Consider the following 21,984-nt stretch of genomic DNA (forward strand, 5'->3'; position numbering starts at 1 on the left):
CTTCCTCTTGTGCTTGTCCTATGGTATTTACAGGAAATCTATGATGCAAAAAAGATATGATATGGAAAGAATTTTGATCAATCAAAATCCATCCATCAATTTTGATAAATAAAACCGATTCCAACTTCCATATCATATCATAACTAAACCCTAGTATTCATATTTATATTATAAATATAAAAACCAAAAAAATCAAAGAACCAAACCGCTTAAAAACCAAACCGATCAATCAATTTGGGTTCGGTTTCAGTTCACAATATTTCAAAAATCGAAAGAACCGGTTCGGGTTAAAAATTTGCCCACGGTTCGGCTAGACCATCAGCACCCCTACCGCCACTACAGCTTCGTCTGCGAGTATTCATTCCTTCGCCGGATTCATATTCGACCTATCATTCGATATCTGTCTTTTCTCTCGCGCACCCAAGCGAAGCTTGGTGATTCGATTCCAGCCTTGCACGAGAAAGTAACCAGCCCTGTGAAGAAACGCTAAACCTAACGATAAAAGCTATCCCCTTTCGAATTGAATTGCTGAGGTGATCGTTTGATCGATCGGGAAACATGGTGTTAGCACAGTTAGGGGGGAGCATCTCCCGTGCTCTCCAGCAGATGAGCAATGCGACCATCATTGACGAGAAGGTCCTTAATGAATGTCTGAACGAGATCACTCGAGCCCTTTTACAGTCCGATGTGCAGTTCAAGCTTGTCCGGGATATGCAAACCAATATAAAGAGGATCGTTAATCTCGACGACCTCGCCGCTGGACACAACAAGCGTAAGATAATTCAACAGGTAGGTTTGATTCGATATTTCTTATTTCGAAAGCAACTGTTTCTTCCTTATAATGTATCTGTAGGTCGAACGATTTGACATGATTGTGCGGTTTGCGAAAGACAACTTATTTCTTTTCGTTCAACATGGTGAAATTTGTTAATTAACATCGCAGAATTTAAGGAATTTGAGAAAAATGTGTTGCAAAGAAATATTTGTTATTATTTTGTTTGGTGTTTGATCATTTGACTAGAAAGGAAAAGTTATGTCTGGTTTCATCTGTTTCTATCACACAGCTTCTTATGTGAACGCATGGAGTTTAACATTAGACCTGTAGTTGGGTTTAATGTATCCCCCCAAGTTATTTTATGAACTTAAAAATATCCATGATACTTACAAACAATACTGGAGTCTGTTCCATTAAAAGGTATACCTCCTGCATTTCGCAATTCGGTTTAAATGTCTGGAAATAATATGACTAATGTAAATACATAAGAAATACTTATTGACGTTAGTTGAGACTGGAGAATTTGGCTTAACCGAATTCAATATTGGACCTGTAATGCCATCCGACTGTTACTTAGTCTTCAGTAACCAAATTCAATATTGGCAGTTTTCAATATATGGTAAGGAGAAGAGGACTAACTTATTTATCTCCATGGTAAAACTGAGGATTTCACTTTCAAATCAGCTTATGATCTTTCCTCTACTATAATTGCAGAATTGACAAAGCAAACAACCCAAAATGAGCCTGGTCTGAGTGCTGGGAGAACTCACGGTTCCCTTCAAGGGCAAGTATGGTCTTGAAGCCACACAATGTAGGGGTGGGGTGCGAGAGTAATTGGTTTGGGTTCAGTGTCCCCAATGCCAACTAATTCCAATGGATTGAATTAGTCCTTGAGAGAAAACAAAGGTGGGGAAGAGGAAGGTGGAGAATTTGAAAATCAATATTAGATAGAAGAACCTGAAGCTCCTAAGGAAGAGGCAGAGGATGCAGATTATGTTCTCTATGAACACTCTTATGGTCCTAGTTTTAGAAACCAACAACCCTTGATGCTCCAATGGATGACAATGAATTTTGTTTACGGCATAATATTTTTTCCACCAAGTGCACTATTGCTGATTACTGTGTCATACTTATTATAGACCCTAGAAAATGTGAGAATGCAATTACCCAAGAAGCTGTGACTAAGATCAAATTGAAGATGAAGCTACATCCTACATCCACGGCCTTTCAAATTGCAATATCGGATAAAGATCATGAAGTAGAAGTTAATAAACATTGCCTCGTGCCATTTTCTATTGGTGATGCATATAATAATACTTTATGGTGTGATACATGGGTTTCAAGATGCAAGGCAAGGTTAGCTGACAGGGGAGCGCCTTGTCTCCTAGTTGTCTAGATGATGGATTTTTTTTTTCAATAAAAACCATTAATCCTAGGGTAATTCCTTGGGTTCCATGGCAAGCAACAACCATCTTTCACTAGAAATTGTCTATGATCTTCATAAAAAAAACTGTAAACTTCATTGATAACATAGGAAATCAATGTATTTGTGAAAACAATGGAAGGTGATTCAAAAGTAGTTGTGGGCTGGTTGAAAAAAGGGGAAGGAATCATATGGAAGTTAAGGAATGAATTAAGGAGATTCAAGCAGATTTCTAAAGATATGATGATCCAAATAAGATGGATTAGGAGGTCTGCAAACAGTTTGGCTGTTGGTCTGGCAAAGCAAGGAACTCAAAGACACTCTATGTTCTGGGCAATTCTGTAAATAGTGAATAGTTTCTGGGTGGGCTTTGTTTTTGTACCCACAAATCTTTGTTGTACCTCTTTTTTAATCTAATGAATCAATTTTGTGTTGCTGATCAAAAAAAAAAAAAAAAAAGGGAAGAGGAAGAAAGAAAAGAAATTTCAGAAAATAGAGGAGCTGAGTCCCTATTTTGTCCTAGGAAAAGAAATAAAGAAAGGATGAAAATGATAATCAATAAATTTGTCAGGAAAAAAAAGAAATAACAATCAATATGTATGGATTGGGCAAAATTTTGAGTTATCCTTGCTTTCCAGTTCAGGTTTTGAACTTTTAGTGAGGTTCAAGACAGCATACATGTTGATTGAACCCTAACAAATAAGAAAATAATAAAAAGAAAACTAGTATTTTAACTTACAAACTGAATAAATTAGTTTAGTTATGTCTGTTTTATTAATATAATCCCAAAAAATTAAGAACATAAAAGTATATAATAGCGCTATGTACAAAATACCTTGGTGATTAAGTGAGGCAACCCTCCATGGGTGCCTTGTTGACTTGATGACTATGGTAGTTTCTTTGAATGCATGCCATCTTTTGCTTGTTAGATCTTGGGAGTTTGATAGAAAGATTAAGCATAGTGGTTGGAACAATAGTTATACTTTTAATAAGGATGGTAAAAAGTTAACCTTGATGCATTCTAAAGGTAAACAAGATTTTGAAAAGGGGAAGAATATGGTGTGTTGTTTCGAACCTGAATTTGAGCATGAGTTGGAAAAATAAGAGATGGTATTTTCTTGTTAGAAAAAGGGGATATTTTGGACCAGCAAGGTGGTGATTGCATTCTAAAACAAGTAGGGGCACTGGATGAATAAGTATGCCGGCTGATATAGCTTTTCAACAACGAGTGATTCCATTGACCGGTACAAAGGCATCTTGACTATGGAGGCCAGGGTAGCTATCGCATCGGCTAGGTGGTTCTTGTCTCTAGGCACATGGACGAAAACCACCTCACTAAACAATTGTCACCTGAATTGCCTTGTTTGTAGCATGCAATACCATATTATTCTTATACCTAGTTCAGCTCTTCTCAATGAGCTTTATTACAAGATGTCTCCAAAGGAGCAAGCTGATCTACATTACTGTAAACTTGTATTTAAAATTGGAGGTTGTGGGTTCATCTTTCTATAGAGAGGTATTATAGTGGAAAATATCATATGCTCAAGCCTAGGAAGACTGGTCCTTCTAAGATTCTAGCAAGAATAAATTACCATTTTTACAAAGTGAAGCTGCCACCAGATTTGCAAATCAGTGAAACTTTCAATGTGAACATCTTCAGTGATTGAAAAGGCATGCCTAGCTGCACAAGTGGGGCATATTTTGAAGTCTTGTGCCTTGCCTAGGCTTAGGTGCAGCCACTTTAGAAAAGAACGCACCTGGTGTGCCTTGCACCTCAGTCCAGGTACATGCCTTTGTTAAATCTGGGTTTTTGTACTTTTTTTTAAGCATGGTGGCTGGGCCGGAGGTAGAGCCCTTAGACCCTCAACCGAACCCCTTGATGCAAGACCAAATAAGTACATGCTAGGATTTTAAATTCCAAATCCCTACTTTATAAATTGGTTTTATAATTTATTTTTAGTTCTTATCTTTTAAAAATGTCTTGTATTTTGCTCACTCGTCCATGGTCTGAGAATCTCTTTTTTGCTAATATTGTTCATTTCATTCTTCCTAATACAAGACATTTATTTTATAGATAGGGAATTGAAACTAAATTATAAAACCAAATTTTCAGGTATTAAGGATAGGGGTGTAATCGAGTCGAGCTAAACTTTTTATTGGTTAAGCTCAAGTTTGAGTAACTAATCAAGCTTTCCCTGAACTTGATTAGAATCAAAGTCAAGCCCGAACTATTTGATTAGAGCTCAATTTGATTGCACCCCTAACTAAGAATTTAAGACCCTAGCATGGACTTATTTGGGCTTTCCTCAAGGGGCTTAGTAAAAGCGGCTTGTAGAATTAAAGTAATGCAATGGGAAAGTTATTGCTTTATCTTCAGGTTCTATTAGAATAGGCGATTCACTTAGAGCAGTGGTCTTGGTGGCAATGAAAAGTATACAAAAGGCAAAGGAGCTATACATTAGAAAGCTGATTATTGAAGGTGATCCAGAACTACTGATAAGTTGGCTGCAAAAGGAGGAAGTGAGTTTTGGAATTATGCTAATGAAAAAAGGAAGCTTAAATGGCTGTCCCAGGGCATGGAAATAAAATTGCAGTAGGTGAAAAGAAGTGCTAATCCCTTTGCTGATACACTTGCTAAGCAAGGGGTGGAAAGAGATGACTTGGTTTGGACATTGTTGTAATCCTGAAGTGTTTTTTTTTTTTTGTGTGTGTGTGGGGGGGGGATTAAGAGAGTTCACCTCTTCCTTTGTTTCTTATACCATCATGTATCTTTTTAATGTTCATTAATAAAGTTGTTTTCTGTTATTGATAAAAAAGCATTAAAGTAATGCAATTGGGAAAGAAATAAAGAGCTTGAAAATTTCATGTGCTTAAATTGTGAGTGCTTGAGTTTTGTATGTTTAACTTTAGTTTATATTTTCACTTTGTATATGCTTTATGTGTTATGTTTATGCTTTTTAATTTTTGATCAAATTGGCTTTTTAAAACATTTGCTTTAAATTTTTAAGTATGCAATTTTAAATAATAATTATATTATTTTTTTATTCTTCCCTTTTTTATTTTTTGCAATTTTGATTTTTTTTTTGTAAAATTTGCTCCTTGCTTCACAAAAGCATGCGCCTTGCCTTGTGCTTTTTCTTGTGCCTTGTCCTTTTTAAAACACTGAGCATCTTTCACCTTATTATAAGGAGTGTGACAATGAGAACTTTATGGAAAGTTCTTTTCAAGAGGGGATGAGTAAAGTAGATGTTCAAGACTGCTATCAGCCTTGAACCCAAGTAGATTTCAGGTTCGAAAATAGGAGAAAAGGTATAGAGGAGAGAGGAGAAAGAGTAGAGAGAGAGAGAGAGAGCAGTAGAACACAAGAATTGAAAGGAAGGACAAAATCTGAATGTTCTGCCGCCGCCACTTCTATTTAATATTTATAGGTTATGCCAGTTACATGAAAAGGACAAATCTGCCCTTGGTATTTACATAACAAATAAAACAATATAAAACTGAAATATAAATAACAACTGGAATAACAAATTGACCACTAGCTAGCCCTAGGATGACTAGAACACATTCTACCCTACGGACAGAGTGGGACCATAGCTGCGGGGCCCACATCAGTGTTCTCTACACTCCCCCTCAAGTTGGGAATAAATGTTTTATCATTCCCAACTTGGATAGATCCGCCTCTAGCTTCTTTCTCGATATGGCTTTAGTGAGGATATCTACTAGTTGCATACTGGATGTGATGTAAGGGAGACATACTTCTTGAGATGAGACCCTCTCTCGTACAAAATGTCAGTCAACTTCAATGTGTTTGGTTCTGTCATGCTACACTGGATTATGTGCTATATTAATAGCTACTTGGTTATCACAATACAACATCAAGGGCTTATCATACTCAATACCCAACTCTTCAAGTAGAGATCTCAGCCACTCCGTTAGCCATTGACCTGTATTCTGCTTCAGCACTAGATCGGGAGACAACACTTTGTTTCTTACTTCTCCAAGAGACAAGATTACCTCTCACAAGGGCACAATATCCTGAGGTAGACCTTCTGTCATCAACACTCCCAGTCCAATCGGCATCCATATAGACCTTTACCTTCATGTGGTTATTGTTCTTGAACAGTATACCCCTACCCGGGCATCTCTTCAAGTATGCTAATATTCTTTTTGCCGCAAGATGTGTGGTTCGAGGAGAATGCATGTATTGGCTGACAACACTAACAGCATAAGTAATATTTGGCCGAGTGAGGTAGAGATATAGAAGCATGTGGTTCTATTCAATGGATGTATCTGCAGGCTTGACACCTAACTTTTCAGTTTCTGCCAGTAGATCTAGGACATATTTCCTCTGAGAGATAAAGATCCCCTGTTTGGATCTAGCAACCTCAATACCCAAAAAATACCGAAGTGCACCAAGATCTCTCACCTCATATTCTTGATGAAGGAGCTGTTTAAGGGACTCAATCTCACGGCTATCATTCCCTGTCACCACAATATCATCAACATATACTACAAGTAGTGTCAAGGAGACTCTACCCTCTTGATGAATAGGGTATGATCTGACTGGGCCTGTACGTAACCGAACTTCACAAGGGCTAGTCTGAATCTATCAAACCAAGCCCTGGGTGACTGCTTCAAACCATACAAAGCCTTGTTAAGCCGGCAGACCTTCTTACCTGTTTTTGCATCATAGAATCCAGGAGGCAATTGCATGTAAACCTCTTCTTGCAGGTCTCCATTCAGAAAAGCATTTTTCACGTCCATTTGGTATAAAGGCCAAGTGTGACTTGCTGCAAGGGATAATAGGACTCGAATGGTGGTCATCTTGGCTACCGGGGCAAAGGTCTCCAAGTAATCTATACCATAAGTCTGGGTGAACCCTTTTGCAACTAACCGAGCTTTATACCTCTCAATGGATCCATCTGCATTGTGCTTCACGGTAAATACCCATCTGCAGCCAACTAGTTTCTTTCCTTTTTGCAGAGCAACTAGCTCCCATGTGTTATTTTTCAACAGGGCATCCATCTCAACTTGCATTGCATCTTTCCATTCCGGGACGGATAGGGCTTCTTGCACTGCTCTTGGAATAGGGACATTGGAAACGGAAGTAAGGTAGGACCTGTAGGTAAGAGATAGGCGATCATAGGATAAAAACTGGGAAATACAGTGGGCTGTAGATGTGGTACAGTGTTGTTTCCCTTTACGGACGGCAATCGGAAGGTCAAGGTCATCTGCAGGAGGTGAAATGGCAACAATAGAGGAAGTCTCTGTGGGCCCTGGGACTGTAATACCTGGACTTGGAGTTGCAGATGAGATTGGAGTTGGCATGGACTATTGATGACCGAGATCAACCTGCCTGCATCGCCTATGATAGACCCTCAACTCCTGATCTCTCGGACCACCCTCACCAATGCAACTCTCATCGCCCAATGGAATAGGTAAAAGAACAGCCCCACCTTCATTGTGCTCCCCCTGAAGAAAAGGACTCAAACCCCCACTCTCACTGCGCTCCCCCTGAAGAAAAGGACTCAAACCCCCACTCTCACTGCTCTCCCCCTGAGGAGAAACCCGAGGATAATAGGGTGTCTCCTCAAAGAAAGTGACATCCATGGAGACAAACTTCCTCCCTGAGATAGGATCATAGCAGCAATAACCCTTTTGAATTTGTGCATAACCAAGGAAAATGCATTTGGAGGCCTTGGGCTCAAACTTGGAGTGATGGGGTCCGAGAAGCTGAACAAAGCAGGTACAACCGAATGTTTCAAGGGGAATAGAAAACAACTCCTCATTTGGGTATAAAAGGGAAAAAGGAGATCTCATATCAAGAACCCGGGAAGGAACCCGATTAATAAGATATACCACCGTGAGGATAGCATCACCCCAGAAGCGAATAGGGACATTGGAGGTAAACATAAGACTTTTAGCCACCTCCAAGATGTGCCTATTCTTCCTTTCTGCAACCCCATTCTACTGAGGTGTATGAGGGCAAGTGCTCTGATGGATAACCCCATGATTAAGAAGGTAAGATGCCAATGGTTTAGCAAAGTATTCCTTTGCATAATCGAACCTAAGAACTTTGATCTTGGCATCAAATTGGGTTATGATCATTTGGTGAAAGTTTTGGGTCAGGGCAGGAACCTCATCTCGTGAACGCATGAGATAAACCCAGGAAAAACGGGTATGGTCATCAACAAATAACAAGAAATATCTGTACCCACCCATGGAAGGGATGTGATAGGGCCCCCAAACATCAGTATGCACAATATCAAAAGAATTATTACTCCTGAGGAAGGAGAAAGAAAAGGAGTAAGAGAAAACACCTAGGGTGAGAGGGTGAGAGGGTGAAGCAAAGAGAGGGTTGGTGAGAGGGTGAGAGGGTGAGGAACTGAGTTTCATTTTCATCTGTTGCCATTGTTTGAGATGGTGAGAGGGTGAGAGGGTGAAGCAAAGAGAGGGTTGGTGAGAGGGTGAGGAACTGAGATGGGAGAATTTGTGGAGGTTGGCCGTTGGAAAAAAGCTTTGAAGGTTGAATCTAAGGAGCTCCTATTTGAGGAATTGAGATTAAATGGTCAGCTGAGCTTGAAAATCAGGGAAGCAAAGAGAGGGATGGTGCTGTTAGAAGGTTTGGGGGTAATTGAAGGGCTCAAGGAGTTTGTGGAAGGTGCAAGTAACAAAGGCAAGCAAAATAGTTGGAAAGAGCTTCTCTCAGAAATTGGAAGAAGGTTTGTTGTAGAATGTAAGAGAAACCTTAAAGACTATTTTATTTCCTTGACAGAATTTTTTGGCAAGGGTAGAAAACAGATGATCTGCTTCCCAGAAGGAAGGAAGAGTCAGGGCTGGAAGGCAGTTCATGGCGCCTTATGTGAACTATTGCAACGCTTGAGTGCTAAAAGAGAAGCAATAGTAAAAAGGAAGATAAGCAGTTCTAGTAGTATGGTGAACAATATCAAGCAAGAGACTCTTTTAGTGATAGCTGGGGCAGGTAAATACAGAATGGGAGTAAACATACAGAGAGGTGATTGGGAAAGTAAACTGATAGTTAAAGCTTCAGCTCTCATTCTTGATTGGAGGAAAGTTGCAGATCTGTTAACAACAAGGTTAAAGTTGAAGAGCACATTTATTTTAACACCTTTTGAGAAGGACAAGGCTTTGTTGGGTCTGCTTGAGAACAGAGTAGAAGTTGAGGCTTTAAATATCCAAGCTAAACTTGGAAAATTCACAGTATCAAGATGGTGTCCGGGATCAAACCCCAAAGATTTCTTTGTTGAAGATGGAGTAATGGTGCGTCTCTTAGGTCTTCCCTTTCACTTGTGGAAGCAAGAAACTGTTGAAGCCATTGCTTTGATGTGCGGAGGATCACTAGGAGGTGCCTTTTGTGGAGACCTGTGTTCAACTTCCATTTTATTGAATGGAGTAAAACCTGAGGAGATTCCTCGGAAGATAGAGGTGCTAGTTGAAGGGCATTTCTACTCAGTGTGGCTGGCTTCATCCACTGAATTGGTGCTCTGGAAAGAGGCTCGTAGGGAGGGAGATGAGAAGGTTGAAGAAGAAGAGCTGCGTGGCAAGAAAGGGTTGGAGATTTCAAACAAGAAAAGCACTTTCACTAAAATGGAAAAACAAATGCTGGAGAAACAAAAGGGTAGCATTCAGGGGGTGGGATTTTCGCGTGTGGAAGCAGTGAACAGTCTGGAGAGTGGCAAGTCCTTTGCACAGGTGGTAATCGGCACCAATTTGACTTGTTTGAACAAGGAAAAGGGGTTGGTCCAAGGAAGAACCGAACCAAGACCTATTAAAACCAAACCGAGCCCGGGGTTGGACGCGTATGACCTTCTTAAAAGTCACGTGAGCTTGCGGGTGTTTAAGAATGGGTCAAAGCAAAAGCCCATGTGGACTGCTAGTGGTTTTTTTAAAGGCCCAAACAGGTTAGCGGGCCCGACTCAGCTTGTTAAAAAGGCACGTGAGCCTTTAATGAAACACGTGACTAGGGTTTCGACTAAGATAGACAACGGTTACGGTTTATCATCGTCCCCAGTTGCGAGGCAAAGGGGGGAATGCGCGCAGCGCCGGAAACCAGAAAAGAAGCGGGCTTTACAGTGGGTCTCTTGACGAAGTCTGAAGGAGCTTATCCCCTTGCGAGGCTTCTCAGAGAGGCCGAAGTCAAGTTTCATTGGGGGAAGAACTGAAGAGAAGAAAGAGAAGATTGAAGGATGGGTGCAGTGCAGTGAAGGCGATGATGAATCGGAGGACCTTTCTGTTGATGGCTCTAGCGTGGGCAGTGTAAACGATGAAGGCAGCTGTGCTGGAGGTGACATGGAAGGGTGGAATATTGTAAGATTATTTCAGGGTGAAGACTGCAATCGGCTTATCTCATTCCTAAGACCACAGAGTGTACAATGTTTATTAGAAGGGGAAAACCAGGAGAATCTGAAGCAGAGCAGGAATACGCCATCTAGGGGTGACCCAGGGGTAGAGTGGAAAGATCACCAGGTTGACCAAAGGACAGAAGTACTTCCCAACCAACTCAGGAAGATAAATGTTTACCAACCTCCGGAACAAGAGAGGGAGGCCGGGAGAAGTCCTTTTCTAGCTTGTCCATCAGTCCCAGGTAACCTTGTGATTTCGGTTTGTGCTACTAATGTGTCTCCTGTGTCTTTGGTTCCAGATTCCGTTCCTATACCATGTCCTGTAGCCCATGAATATGCAACCGAGTTAGTAGGCGGGCTCTCTGAGGAGGGGGAGAGGGGAAGGAAGGAATGTGGGAAGGTGCGGGAAGAAAGGTATAGGAGTGGAAAAGTGTGGGAATTCATTGAAAGAGTGTTTAAGGAAGTGGAAGGGAAGTTGATTTGGAGGAGGGAAGGGGAGGAAGGAAGAGAGGAGGGGTTAGTGGAGAGGAGGGAAAGGAATGAGGGTAGAGATGGAGAGGATTACGGGGAGAAAGCAGGGAAGGAGGGAGGTAACTTTAAAGAGAGGAAGGTTGGAGAGGAAAGAACTGAGGTGGGACTAGAGGAGAGGAAGGAAAGGTAGGTGGACAGAGATGAAGGGGATTCTGTAGGAAGGGTTGGGGTGGTGGAATTGGTGAGAGAAGACACGGTAGTAGAATTTGTAGGGAAGTTGGGCTGTAGGTTGGAAGATTTGAACGAGTTGAAAGAAAGTTTACAGAAGAGGAAGATGCAGATCATAACAAAGAAGAGGAGGTTGAGTGAAGTAGAGAGATTAAAGAGAGATGTAGAAGGAGACAAGAAGCTCGAGTAAAAGGAGATAGAAGAAAGGGGGAAAGTAGTGGGTAGGTGGCAAGGGGTTTTTAAAAGAAAAGCGGAATGAAGATTCTTAGTTGGAATGTGAGGGGAATTGGGAGTGTGAAGAAGAGAGCAACAATAAAAGAGGTAATAAGACGGTATGACCCAGACATTGTACTGTTGCAAGAGTCTAAGAGAGTGGAGTTTAATGACAAGTGGGCAAGGAGTGTATGGAAAGCCAGGGGGATTAGCTGGGTGGCGGCTCCATCGTGGGGTGCTTCCGAGGGGATTGTAACAATGTGGAAGAGGGATGTGGTTGAATGTCTGGAGGAGTTGATCGGAAAGTACTCGGTTTCCATGAAGTTTAAGCAGCAAGAGGATGATTATATGTGGGTGCTCACAAATGTTTACGGACCAAATGACTACAGAGAGAGAAAGGAGCTGTGGGAGGAACCGGCTGATGTTAGAGGGTTGTGGGATGGGCCTTGGTGCATGGGTGGGGATTTCAATGTGATTAGATTCTCGGAGGAGTCCAATAAGGTTAACCAGAGGGTGACAAAAAGCATGAGGAAGTTTAACACTTTTGTGGATGCCTTTGAGCTCAAAGAGATTCCCCTAGCACATAAGGCATTTACATGGTCAAATCTCCAATCTAGACCCATTTGCTCCAAGCTGGATAGATTCCTGTTCTCTTTGGATTGGGAAGAACATTGGGGAACCTTGGCTTCTAGAGCTCTCCCAAGGGTGACCTCGGATCACTGGCCCATAGTGTTATGTAAGGAGGAAAGAAGGTGTGGAGGTCCTACCCCCTTTAAATTTGAAAATATGTGGTTACTTCATCCAGGGTTTCCTAACAAAGTGAGGGAGTGGTGGCATGAGTGTAACCCACTGGTGGAGTGGGAGGGGATGAGATTCCATAAGAAACTACAATTCTTGAAAGCAAGAATCAATGAGTGGAATTTGATGGAGTTCGGGAGGATAGAAGAAAGAAAGGGAGACTTGATGAAGAAGATCGAAAGCCTTGACTTTAAAGAGGAAAGGGGAGAATTTGGAGAGGAAGACAATGACCTCAAGAGAGAATTGAGAAGACAGTTAGAGGACTACCTGCATAAGGAGGAAATTAGCTGGAGGCAAAAATCTCGGTGTAAATGGTTGCAAGAGGGAGATAGAAACACTAGGTATTTCCACTCTCTAGCAGATGGCAGGAAAAGGAAGAACTTTATCTCCAAATTGGAAGTAGATGGAGTTGAGTTAGTATAGCAAGAAGAGATTGCCAGGGCTTGTGTGGAGCACTTCAAATCTATTCTAAGAAGGACTATGAGTAGAAGGGTGTGGGTAAAAGGTTTGGATTGGCCAAATGTAGGGGTGGAGAACAGGAGAATGATGGAAAGAAGCTTTAATCTAGAAGAGATCAAGGAGGTTGTGTTTTCTATGGATAGAACAAAAGCTCTAGAGCCGGATGGGTTTACAATGGCTTTTTATCAGGATTGTTGGGATATCTTGAAAGATGATCTCTTGCGGGTGTTTGAGGAGTTTTTCAGGAGAGGAAATGTCAATTTGGGTGTGAACTCTACATTTATAGCCTTAATTCCAAAAAAGAAAGATGCATCCGACCCGAAGGATTTTAGGCCAATAAGCTTGGTTAATAGCTTGTATAAGATCATTGCAAAAGTGTTGTCTTTGAGGCTGAAGAAGGTACTGCCAGATATCATTGCATACTATCAAGGAGCTTTTGTGAGTGGAAGACAAATTACATATCAGATTTTAATTGCTAATGAGAGTATGGAGAACTTTAAGAGGGATAAGAAAAAGGGAGTGGTCTGTAAGCTGGACTTGGAAAAGGCTTATGACTTGGTGGACTGGGAGTTCTTGAGGAAAGTCTTAACTAAATTCGGGTTTGGAGCTAGATGGTGTCAGTGGATCATGGGCTGTGTCCGGAATTGTCATTATTCTGTGCTAGTGAATGGGACAGTGGTAGATTTCTTTCTAGCCAGTAGGGGTATAAGACAATGAGACCCCCTTTCTCCTTTCTTGTTCATTTTAATTGCGGAGGTTTTGGGGAAACTGATTCACAGAGCAGATTCTAGGGGGCTCATTAGAGGCTGGAGGGTTGGGAGGGTGGAAACCCCCCTCACTCACTCACAGTTTGCTGATGACACGATTCTGTTTTGTGAAGGCGGTGATGTGAGGTTTATCGGGAACTTAAAGTCGGTGATACAACTGTTTGAGCAAATGTCCAATTTGAAGGTTAACCTTGGGAAAAGCTGTGTAGTGGGGGTGAATTTGGAGGAGGGAGAGATCAGGGAGAGTGCTGAAGTGCTGGGGTGGCCTTTGAACTACTTAGGGTTACCTTTAGGTGATAATCCCAAGAGAGAGAGTTTCTGGAACCCGGTGATGGAAAGGTTTGAAAAAAGATTGGTATTCTGGAAAAAGAACTACCTCTCTCTTGGTGGGAGAATTACACTAATTAAGGCCATGCTTGCTAACTTACCCATCTTTTTCATGTCGGTGTTTAAAATCCCAGTGAAGATTGCTAATAGATTAGAGAAGATAATGAGAGATTTCCTGTGGGAGCCAGGAGAGGAGAAGAGGGATCATAGAGTTAACTGGGAAATAGTGTGTAGGAGTAAGTCGTGTGGTGGTTTGGGGCTTGGGAGTATTAGGAGAAGGAATATGATTCTGTTGGAGAAGTGGTTGTGGAGGTTTCCTATGGAGAAGGAGAAGCTATGGGCTAGAATAGTGGCAAGTATACATGGGCTGGAGCACAATGGATGGGACGCTGGAATCAGAGGATCACAAGCAATTCTCCTTGGAAAGCCATTCATGACCTGTTACCAGTTTTCTTTCCTAATATTAGGTATGACTTGAATTTCGGTAACTCCATAAAATTTTGGGAACAAACCTGGGTGGGGAGCACCTCTCTAAAGGATCAGTTTCTGTCTTTGTATGCTCTTTCTGATTTGAAAAATGAGCCGATCTCGTCTTTCACCACCTCGTCCTCTTCCACTTCTGGGATTGGGTGGAACTTGGGTCTAAGAAGGGATTTGAGGGACTCAGACTTCGACTGTATTTCGAGCCTTCTTGCACTTCTTGATAACGGTGTCTTAGACCCCACTAGGGCGGATTCTAGAATTTGGATACCTACCCCCAATGGTATTTTCTCTTGTGCTTTGTTCTTCAAAGTCTTAAGTCAGTCCACTAGTCCTACCTTGTCCCCTTTCCCTGTTGGTGAGGTTTGGTGCAGAGCTATACCTCCTAGGGTTGGTAGTTTTTGTTGGGATGCCTATCTGGAAAGAATCAACACTGGTGATCTACTCCAAAAGAAGAGACGCAATACTTGCTTGTCACCTCAGCGGTGTGTTCTGTGTAAAGCAGATGGGGAGACTGGTTTTCACCTAATGGTGTCTTGCCACTTCGCAAGGTCATTGTGGGATTGGGCTTTCTCCTTATTTGGATGCAGCTGGAATCCCCCATCAGACATGTAGGGCCTTTTCTCCCCTTCCTTTTTTAGGTGGCGGTTAAAAAGGGGAAGGACAATGTGGAGAGGACAAAGGGCTGCAGTATGTTGGACACTGTGGGAAGAAAGAAACTCCGGGATATTCTCAGAAACTCAAAGAGGAACAACAAATCTGAGGGCTATCATACATTTTAGGGCGGTACAGTGGCTGAAATCTTTGGAAATATTCACAGATTACACTGTGGATGAAATGTTGAGGAAGTGGGATGAAATTGCAAATTGCACGTAGACCAAGTCAGTAATGAGTGTGGCTTGGACCCCCCCCCCCACCTAGTGGATTCTTGAAATTAAACTTTGATGGATGTAGTAGGGGAAACCCGGGAGGATCGAGGGTGTTTTTAGGGATGAAAATGGGGTCATCTTTGCTATGTTCTCAGGCCCAATTGGAGTGGGTGACTCCCTTAGAGCTGAGATCTGTGCAGTTATGGAAGGAGTCTGGAAAGCTAAGGAATTGAACATCAAGAAACTTGTAATTGAAGGGGATTCAGAGGTGGTGATAGGGTGGCTGACTAAAGATAAAAATGATTTATGGAAGTATAATAATGAGAAGAGGAAATTCAAGTGGCTGGTGCGGGAGATGGAAGTTAAGACATGTTGGATTAAAAGATCTGCTAATTCCCTACCTGACGGTTTAGCTAAACAAGGGGCAGAAAGAGATTCATTGTTTTGGGCTAAGCTGTAACGTTAGTGTCTTTGTATTTTCTTTTTTCCTTTCTTGAAGTTCTTTGTGACTCTTGGAAGATAAGTGTGTTTGTCTTCCACTTGTAAATTTTCTACTGATGAATTAATGAAAGTGTTGTTGATATAAAAAAAAGAATTATTACTCCTTTTATTACTCAATAAATAAGACTTTCTACAATGTTTAGCAAACTCACAACTTTCACATTGCAACTGAGACAACTCAATAGACTCAAATAAAGCAGGAAATAGACTCTTTAGTGACCGAAAGGACAAATGACCCAATCGGTTATGCCAAAGCATAACCGGACTCACGCTTTGAGAAACAAATGACATCTTCTCTACCGACTCTTCCTGACGAGACCTCTCCCCGAGCAGATAGATCCCATTCGTCTCACGGCCAGTCCCAATCACCTTCTTCATCTCCAAGTCCTGAAAAACACATCGGTCAGGGAAGAAGGTTACTGAGCTGTTCATATGCTTGGTAATACTACTGACTGAAAGAAGATTAGTATCAAGCTTAGGAACGTGCAAAACAGATGACAGGGAGATAACTTGATGTCACTCTTCCCAGAAATAGGAACCAGGGTGCCATCAATAATAGATACTTTATCCTTACCAGAAGACAAATGATAAGTGGTAAGCAATGAAGGCAAGCTAGTCATGTGGTTGGATGCACGTGAATCTATTACGCAATAAGGTTCAGTAGTACCTGGAGCTGAGGCATGGTAGGCTGAAGCTTGAGTACCTGAATGTGTGAAGGCAGATGTGGCAGGAGCTGACGGTGACTACGGTGGCTGAGCTGAATTTCCAACTTCCTTTTCCAACTGTATTAAGGCAGCCCGAACTGTAGCTAAGGTCTCTAAAGGTGTTCCTCTTGTGCCAGATGAGGATTCTGAATCAGTGTTCACGACCACATGAGCATTGCCTTTCTTGCTTCTCAACTTTGCCGGAACCAAGTGAGGATACAATTTCCAACATGTTTCTTTTGTATGTTTGGGTTTCTTACAATGTTCACATACCACATCCCTTTTGTCTTCCTTCCTCTTGTCCTCTGAATCACCCCCTGATTTGGGTTTGACAGCTACAAAGGCTGGTGTGAGAGGCTAAGGTTGCATCATAACTTTCCTTCTGGTCTCTTCACTATGTACTAAGGAGTATGCCTAAGAGAGAGTCACACTGTCTCTAGTCAAAATCTGTTGCCACACAATATCATACTCTGAATTTAGGCCCGCCAGAAACTCAAACACCCGGTTTGTCTCGACCTGCTTTCTATATATTTGTGCATCTTTGGGACTCTTTCACTCAAGAGTCTCTAAGTGATCAATCTCATGCCACAGAAACTGCAAGGTAGAGAAGTATACTGAAATCGGTTTCTCTCCTTGTTTAAGATTTTTTACTTCACATTTCAATTCATATGCTCTGGCAACATTAAGGGGTTGGTAATAAGTTTCTTTCATAACGTCCCATATCTCCTTAGTTGTCTTTGCCCACAAGTAATTTTAGCTAATATGAGGCTGCATAGAATTACACAACTATGTCATAACCAAGTAGTTTTCCTGGATCCACTTGGTATACGTAGGGTCTCCCTTGGGGGGTTCTTTCACATCTCCCAAGAGGTACCCTAATTTACCTCTTCCCCCAATAGCCATCATGGCTAATTGGACCCATTTCAAATAGTTTGATCCATCAAACTTTACGGTTGTAATCTGACCACCTGTCTCAGAAACACTACCTTAACTATTGTTCCCAAAACTGCCTTCTGCCTGATTTTTAAACTCCATTTCGGTCAAGTCTCAAAAATAGGGTTACTACGGTTGAAGACCAACACTTGGACTACCAATCACAATCAAAACAGTGTAGGACCATATGCACACAAAACAGGTATAAATCTGATCCGAAACCAACTAGCAAACACAACAGCAGCAATCCGTACAGTTCTCACCCCTTAAGAAAGTTTGAAAACCCAAAAGAATCTGAAAATCAGCTTAGAAGCAGGTCTGATATGCTTAGCAGAATTAGGGTTTTTAGTCAGTCCTTAAACAAAACATTTCAGTTGCACATTCCAATCAGTACTGTACAGATAGACTTGCAGTAGGGTTAATATGAAACCCTAAAAGCTGATCAATGCTGAAAGAAAAAAACTTGAGGACAGCTCCAGGTAAACTGCAAGGTTCAGCCTAACATTAGGGCTTGCCGCAAGCTTATTAGGGTTTGCCGCAAGATCACTTTCAGACCCTAAAACAGTCCGGCCTAACAGTAGGGTTTCCAGATCACTTTCAAACCCTAAAACAGTTCGGCCCAATAGTAGGGTTTGCTGTAAAACCCTAGAGAATAGAAGGGAGAAAACCCTAGAATGGTTCGGCCGCCCTTTCAAGATAGGTCCAACCTATCCTCTTTGGTAGTACTTCTCTTAGAAAACAAATAACTTACAAGAAGAAACCGTTCGCTGCCTTCCACAGTTACCCGAACCCTAGTCTTCTCTTATTCTTCCTGATCACCAACACTCTGCAACCGTGACAAGTCTTCAACTGCTGTTAAACTCTCTGGCGATCTCCAAGAATCAATCCACGAACTTCACTTTCTCAGCTTCCAGCCTTAGGAGCTTCTCATGTGGTCGGCTGGACTAGACTCACATGAGAAACCCTAACCTTGCTCTGATACCAAGTAGATGTTCAAGACTGCTATCAGCCTTGAACCCTAGTAGATTTCAGGTTTGAAAATAGGAGAAAAGGTATAGAGGAGAGAGGAGAAAGAGTAGAGAGAGAGTAGTAGAACACAAGAATTGAAAGGAAGGACAGAATCTGAATGTTCTGCCGCCGCCACTTCTATTTAATATTTCTAGGTTATGCCAGTTACATGAAAAGGACAAATCTGCCCTTGGTATTTACATAACAAATAAAACAATATAAAACTGAAATATAAATAACAACTGGAATGACAAATTGACCACTAGCTAACCCTAGGATGACTAGAACACATTCTACCCTACGGACAGAGTGGGACCATAACTGTGGGGCCCACATCAGTGTTCTCGACAAGTAATGTAGTTTAACTTTCTCAAATAATAGAAGAAACTGCAAATAAATTTCTGAAGAGATTTGAGCATCGCAAAGTTACGAAAATATGTTAGAAGACTGAGTAATCAATGGTTGCACCTAGATTTGGAAGTTGACAGTAGTTTCAAAATTTAAGTTTCTATTTTTATGTTTATAAACCAAATTTATTTTCATTATGGGTTGCCCTATTTTTTTTTTCGAAGGTCACAATTAGTAGAATAGGAAACTATTAGTTTAAGTCAACTACTATTTTGTTGAGTTTCTATTTTTTGTTTTATAAGATTTTATTCTTAGGAGATTCTAGGATTCTAATTAGGAGCCAGCTGTAGTTTTACTGATTGCCAAAATTTCTATGCTTTGAGGAATCTATATATACATGTAAACCCATCCAGAACAGCAGAATTTAATAAGTTAATTTTTACTCTCTACAGTTGTTCTTTTCTTCTCTTGAACTTGTGTTGGAGAAACACATGATTTCTTCAGAAAAAATCTAAATGATTGGAAGTTAGCTCTTGCATTGAGCTGTTGCAGAAGGTTCAACAAGTCTCCCCTTGTGTGAGTTAAACAGACAAAAGAGTTTGGGCATGCGAGAAATAAGGTTTGTTTGCAGTTAATCTCTGTTCAAGAAGTTGAGTTCCTTGTCCAGTCTCCTTCCCAATCTCAAAAATCTGGATTCCTTTTATACCCTCTGAACTGGCATACTGAAGCACTATAGAAAAGCCTAGGTGCTGATAAATTCCATGGGTGGGATGACTTGGGAAAATTCTTCATGCATTTTGTGCTCAGAAGACTTGGAATCAGTAAATCATCATCATCATTATTATTTTGCATTGCAAATTCGCAGTGAAGTTGTGGTCAGCTGTACTAGAATGCTTTGGAGTACAATGGTGCCTCCCTGAGTCAGTAGTATAACTATTTAGAGAACAAAGCGTGTTCAGCTGTGCAATGGTACCTCCCTGAGTCAGTAGTGTCACTATTTAGAGGGTGGCCTGTAAGAGGAAAGTTATTATGGGGAATGTGCCCTGCTGCAATAATATGGATCATATGGAGTGAATGAAATGCATGAATTTTTGAGAGTAAAGCATGTTTGGCAGATTTAAGTGCTAAGGAGACTGAAAGGAACTTTGTGCAAATGGCTAGTGATCCAAAAGCCATTTCAGGGGGTTTTATACAGTTATTTTTCTTCATTGTGAAACCCATTTTGTAAGGAGATATACAAACCACTTAATATGTATGTTCCTATTGTACAGCTCCTTGATGTACATGGGTTGTTGTGGTTTTGATCATACAGAAATGCAATGCAATATTTTTTTCCAAAGATAAAAAAATTCAAAAGAAATCCTAAAATTCTGGACACATATGGGTACAAGTATCCCATATAATATGCTTATGTCATGCCTTTATATATAGTTTCTAAAGCTAAACATCATTTCTCAAGACATGTCTTCCCAAATTTAATTTTCTAATATATGTGGATTTTTAAGGTATTATTTCTTATGGAATGTCAGCCAATGATTTGGCTGATATATTAGCTAAACAAGGGTCAACTAGGGGAGAACTATTTTTGAGCAGCATATGTAATAGTGGATTCCAATGCGGGGTCAACACTCCTTAAATGGGGTGCTTGTCTTGTGCTTATTTATTAACCATTAAACGAAAGTTACTGTTTCCAATAAAAAAGTGTTTTTTATCTGTGTTTATATAGTTTTTCTCAACAAGTGTTTTTCTTGGTAAGTGTTATAATATAATTTGTTAAAACATACCGTGTGTTTTCTTTAAAGAAGTGCTAATGTTATATAATAGTACATCTAGAAGTACCCATGCAGTATCTGGGTAAGCTTTTTAGTTCTCATCCAACAGATTGTGGATTTTTCCTGGGTAAGCTTTGTTCTGCTGCTGCAAAATTGTTAGAAAAGTTCTTTGGATTCTCCTTTTTGTTAAACCAATTTTCTCTACCTGTTTTGGCTTTCAGTTTACTGTTATATCTTTGTGAAACAAATTGTTTCATCTGTTTTAGGCTGTATTCAATGAGCTCTGCAAAATGTTGGATCCAGGGAAACCTTCATTTACCCCAAAGAAAGGGAAAGCGAGTGTTATAATGTTTGTTGGTTTACAAGGTATGTTGATTTTGAAAAGTGTATGTATGTATGTATGTGTTTATGTATGTAAAATGAAAATGACTTCTGTTATAATATGCAACCTCTGCAGAGGTCTAACTCAGCCAAACAAATTTAAGACACTAACAAAAAAAACATATCTACAGCCTAAATAACCTTATACTGCTATATATCATTGATATTAAGAACGGTCCAAAGGTTGGAACAAAAAGAAGCTATAGGAGTTTCTTTGAACTTGGAATGAACCGGCAGCAAACCCATCAACATCGGTTCAGTGTCAGCTGTCAGCCACAATTCTTTTTAAGCTTCTGAATTTATCTTCAACTACTCTCCTGTTTCTTTCTTTCCAAATTCCCCAACAAATTGCAAAAGGAACTGGATACCAATAGATCCCTAATTTTTTATTTCCATTGATCCTGGGCCACTTAGAGAAGATTTTATTTTATTGTTTTTGTATAAATAACATATTCATTTTATTTGCAAAAAGAGATCTCCTAACTACCCCACAAAAGGGAAGCATGCCAAAGAAGAGAATAATTTTTTGGTCAATACCACTTAGAGAAGGTTTTTCTAGAATTTGTTGGATCATGCCTTAGATTTCTCCACCAGACCTGTGTAGTAGTACTAGTATCACCAGATGAACTCAGCTGCACTGCATTGATTGAACAGATGCACTAAAGTCTCTTCATTTTTACAGCACATACCACACTGATTTGCTTGCCAAAGCAAGTAACCATGCAGAAGCTTCTACCCTTGGAGGAATTGGATTTACCCACACCCCTCTTGCTTCTTAAGGTTAGCACTGCTTTTAATTAGAATCATAAAAGGATATTACTGTAAACTTCCCACTAGTGCACTCTTTCCACCACCTTTCATCCTGCTGATTTGGTGTCACTTCCACTTTATTGGTTCATCCAATCTCTTGGACAGATCCATGTGTTCCTCAATCTCTCTTATGAAGTGGTCTCCTTAAAGTATGGTACTAGATCACCTTACCATTTCTAACTTCAAAGCATTCCATTACTATTATGTTCTTAACCTCTAAAAGATCAACCACTAGACAAATCTCACATAATTTCCCCACCTCACACTTATCCAAAAAACAAAAGAAAAAAAAGACAACCCTTAGAAAAGATTTGCGTTAAAGCCCAAAAGATCCAAAAGATTAGTACAATAGTT

General features: G+C 40.6%; 1 protein-coding gene across 1 annotated transcript in view; it reads left to right on the forward strand.

The window, feature by feature from the left end:
- Nucleotides 1–374: 374 nt before the first annotated feature.
- Nucleotides 375–21,984, forward strand: part of LOC148866865 (signal recognition particle subunit SRP54 2-like) — a 52,698-nt gene continuing 31,088 nt past the window's right edge. The window contains 2 exon segments of the mRNA XM_088980809.1: nucleotides 375–789; nucleotides 20,706–20,805. Coding sequence (XP_088836935.1) covers nucleotides 559–789; nucleotides 20,706–20,805 — 331 coding nt within the window. The 5' untranslated portion in view covers nucleotides 375–558.

This window comes from Nelumbo lutea, chromosome 3 (assembly GCF_056320005.1).
Source record: "Nelumbo lutea isolate HS-2025 chromosome 3, American lotus-T2T, whole genome shotgun sequence".
NCBI classification, from domain to species: domain Eukaryota; kingdom Viridiplantae; phylum Streptophyta; class Magnoliopsida; order Proteales; family Nelumbonaceae; genus Nelumbo; species Nelumbo lutea.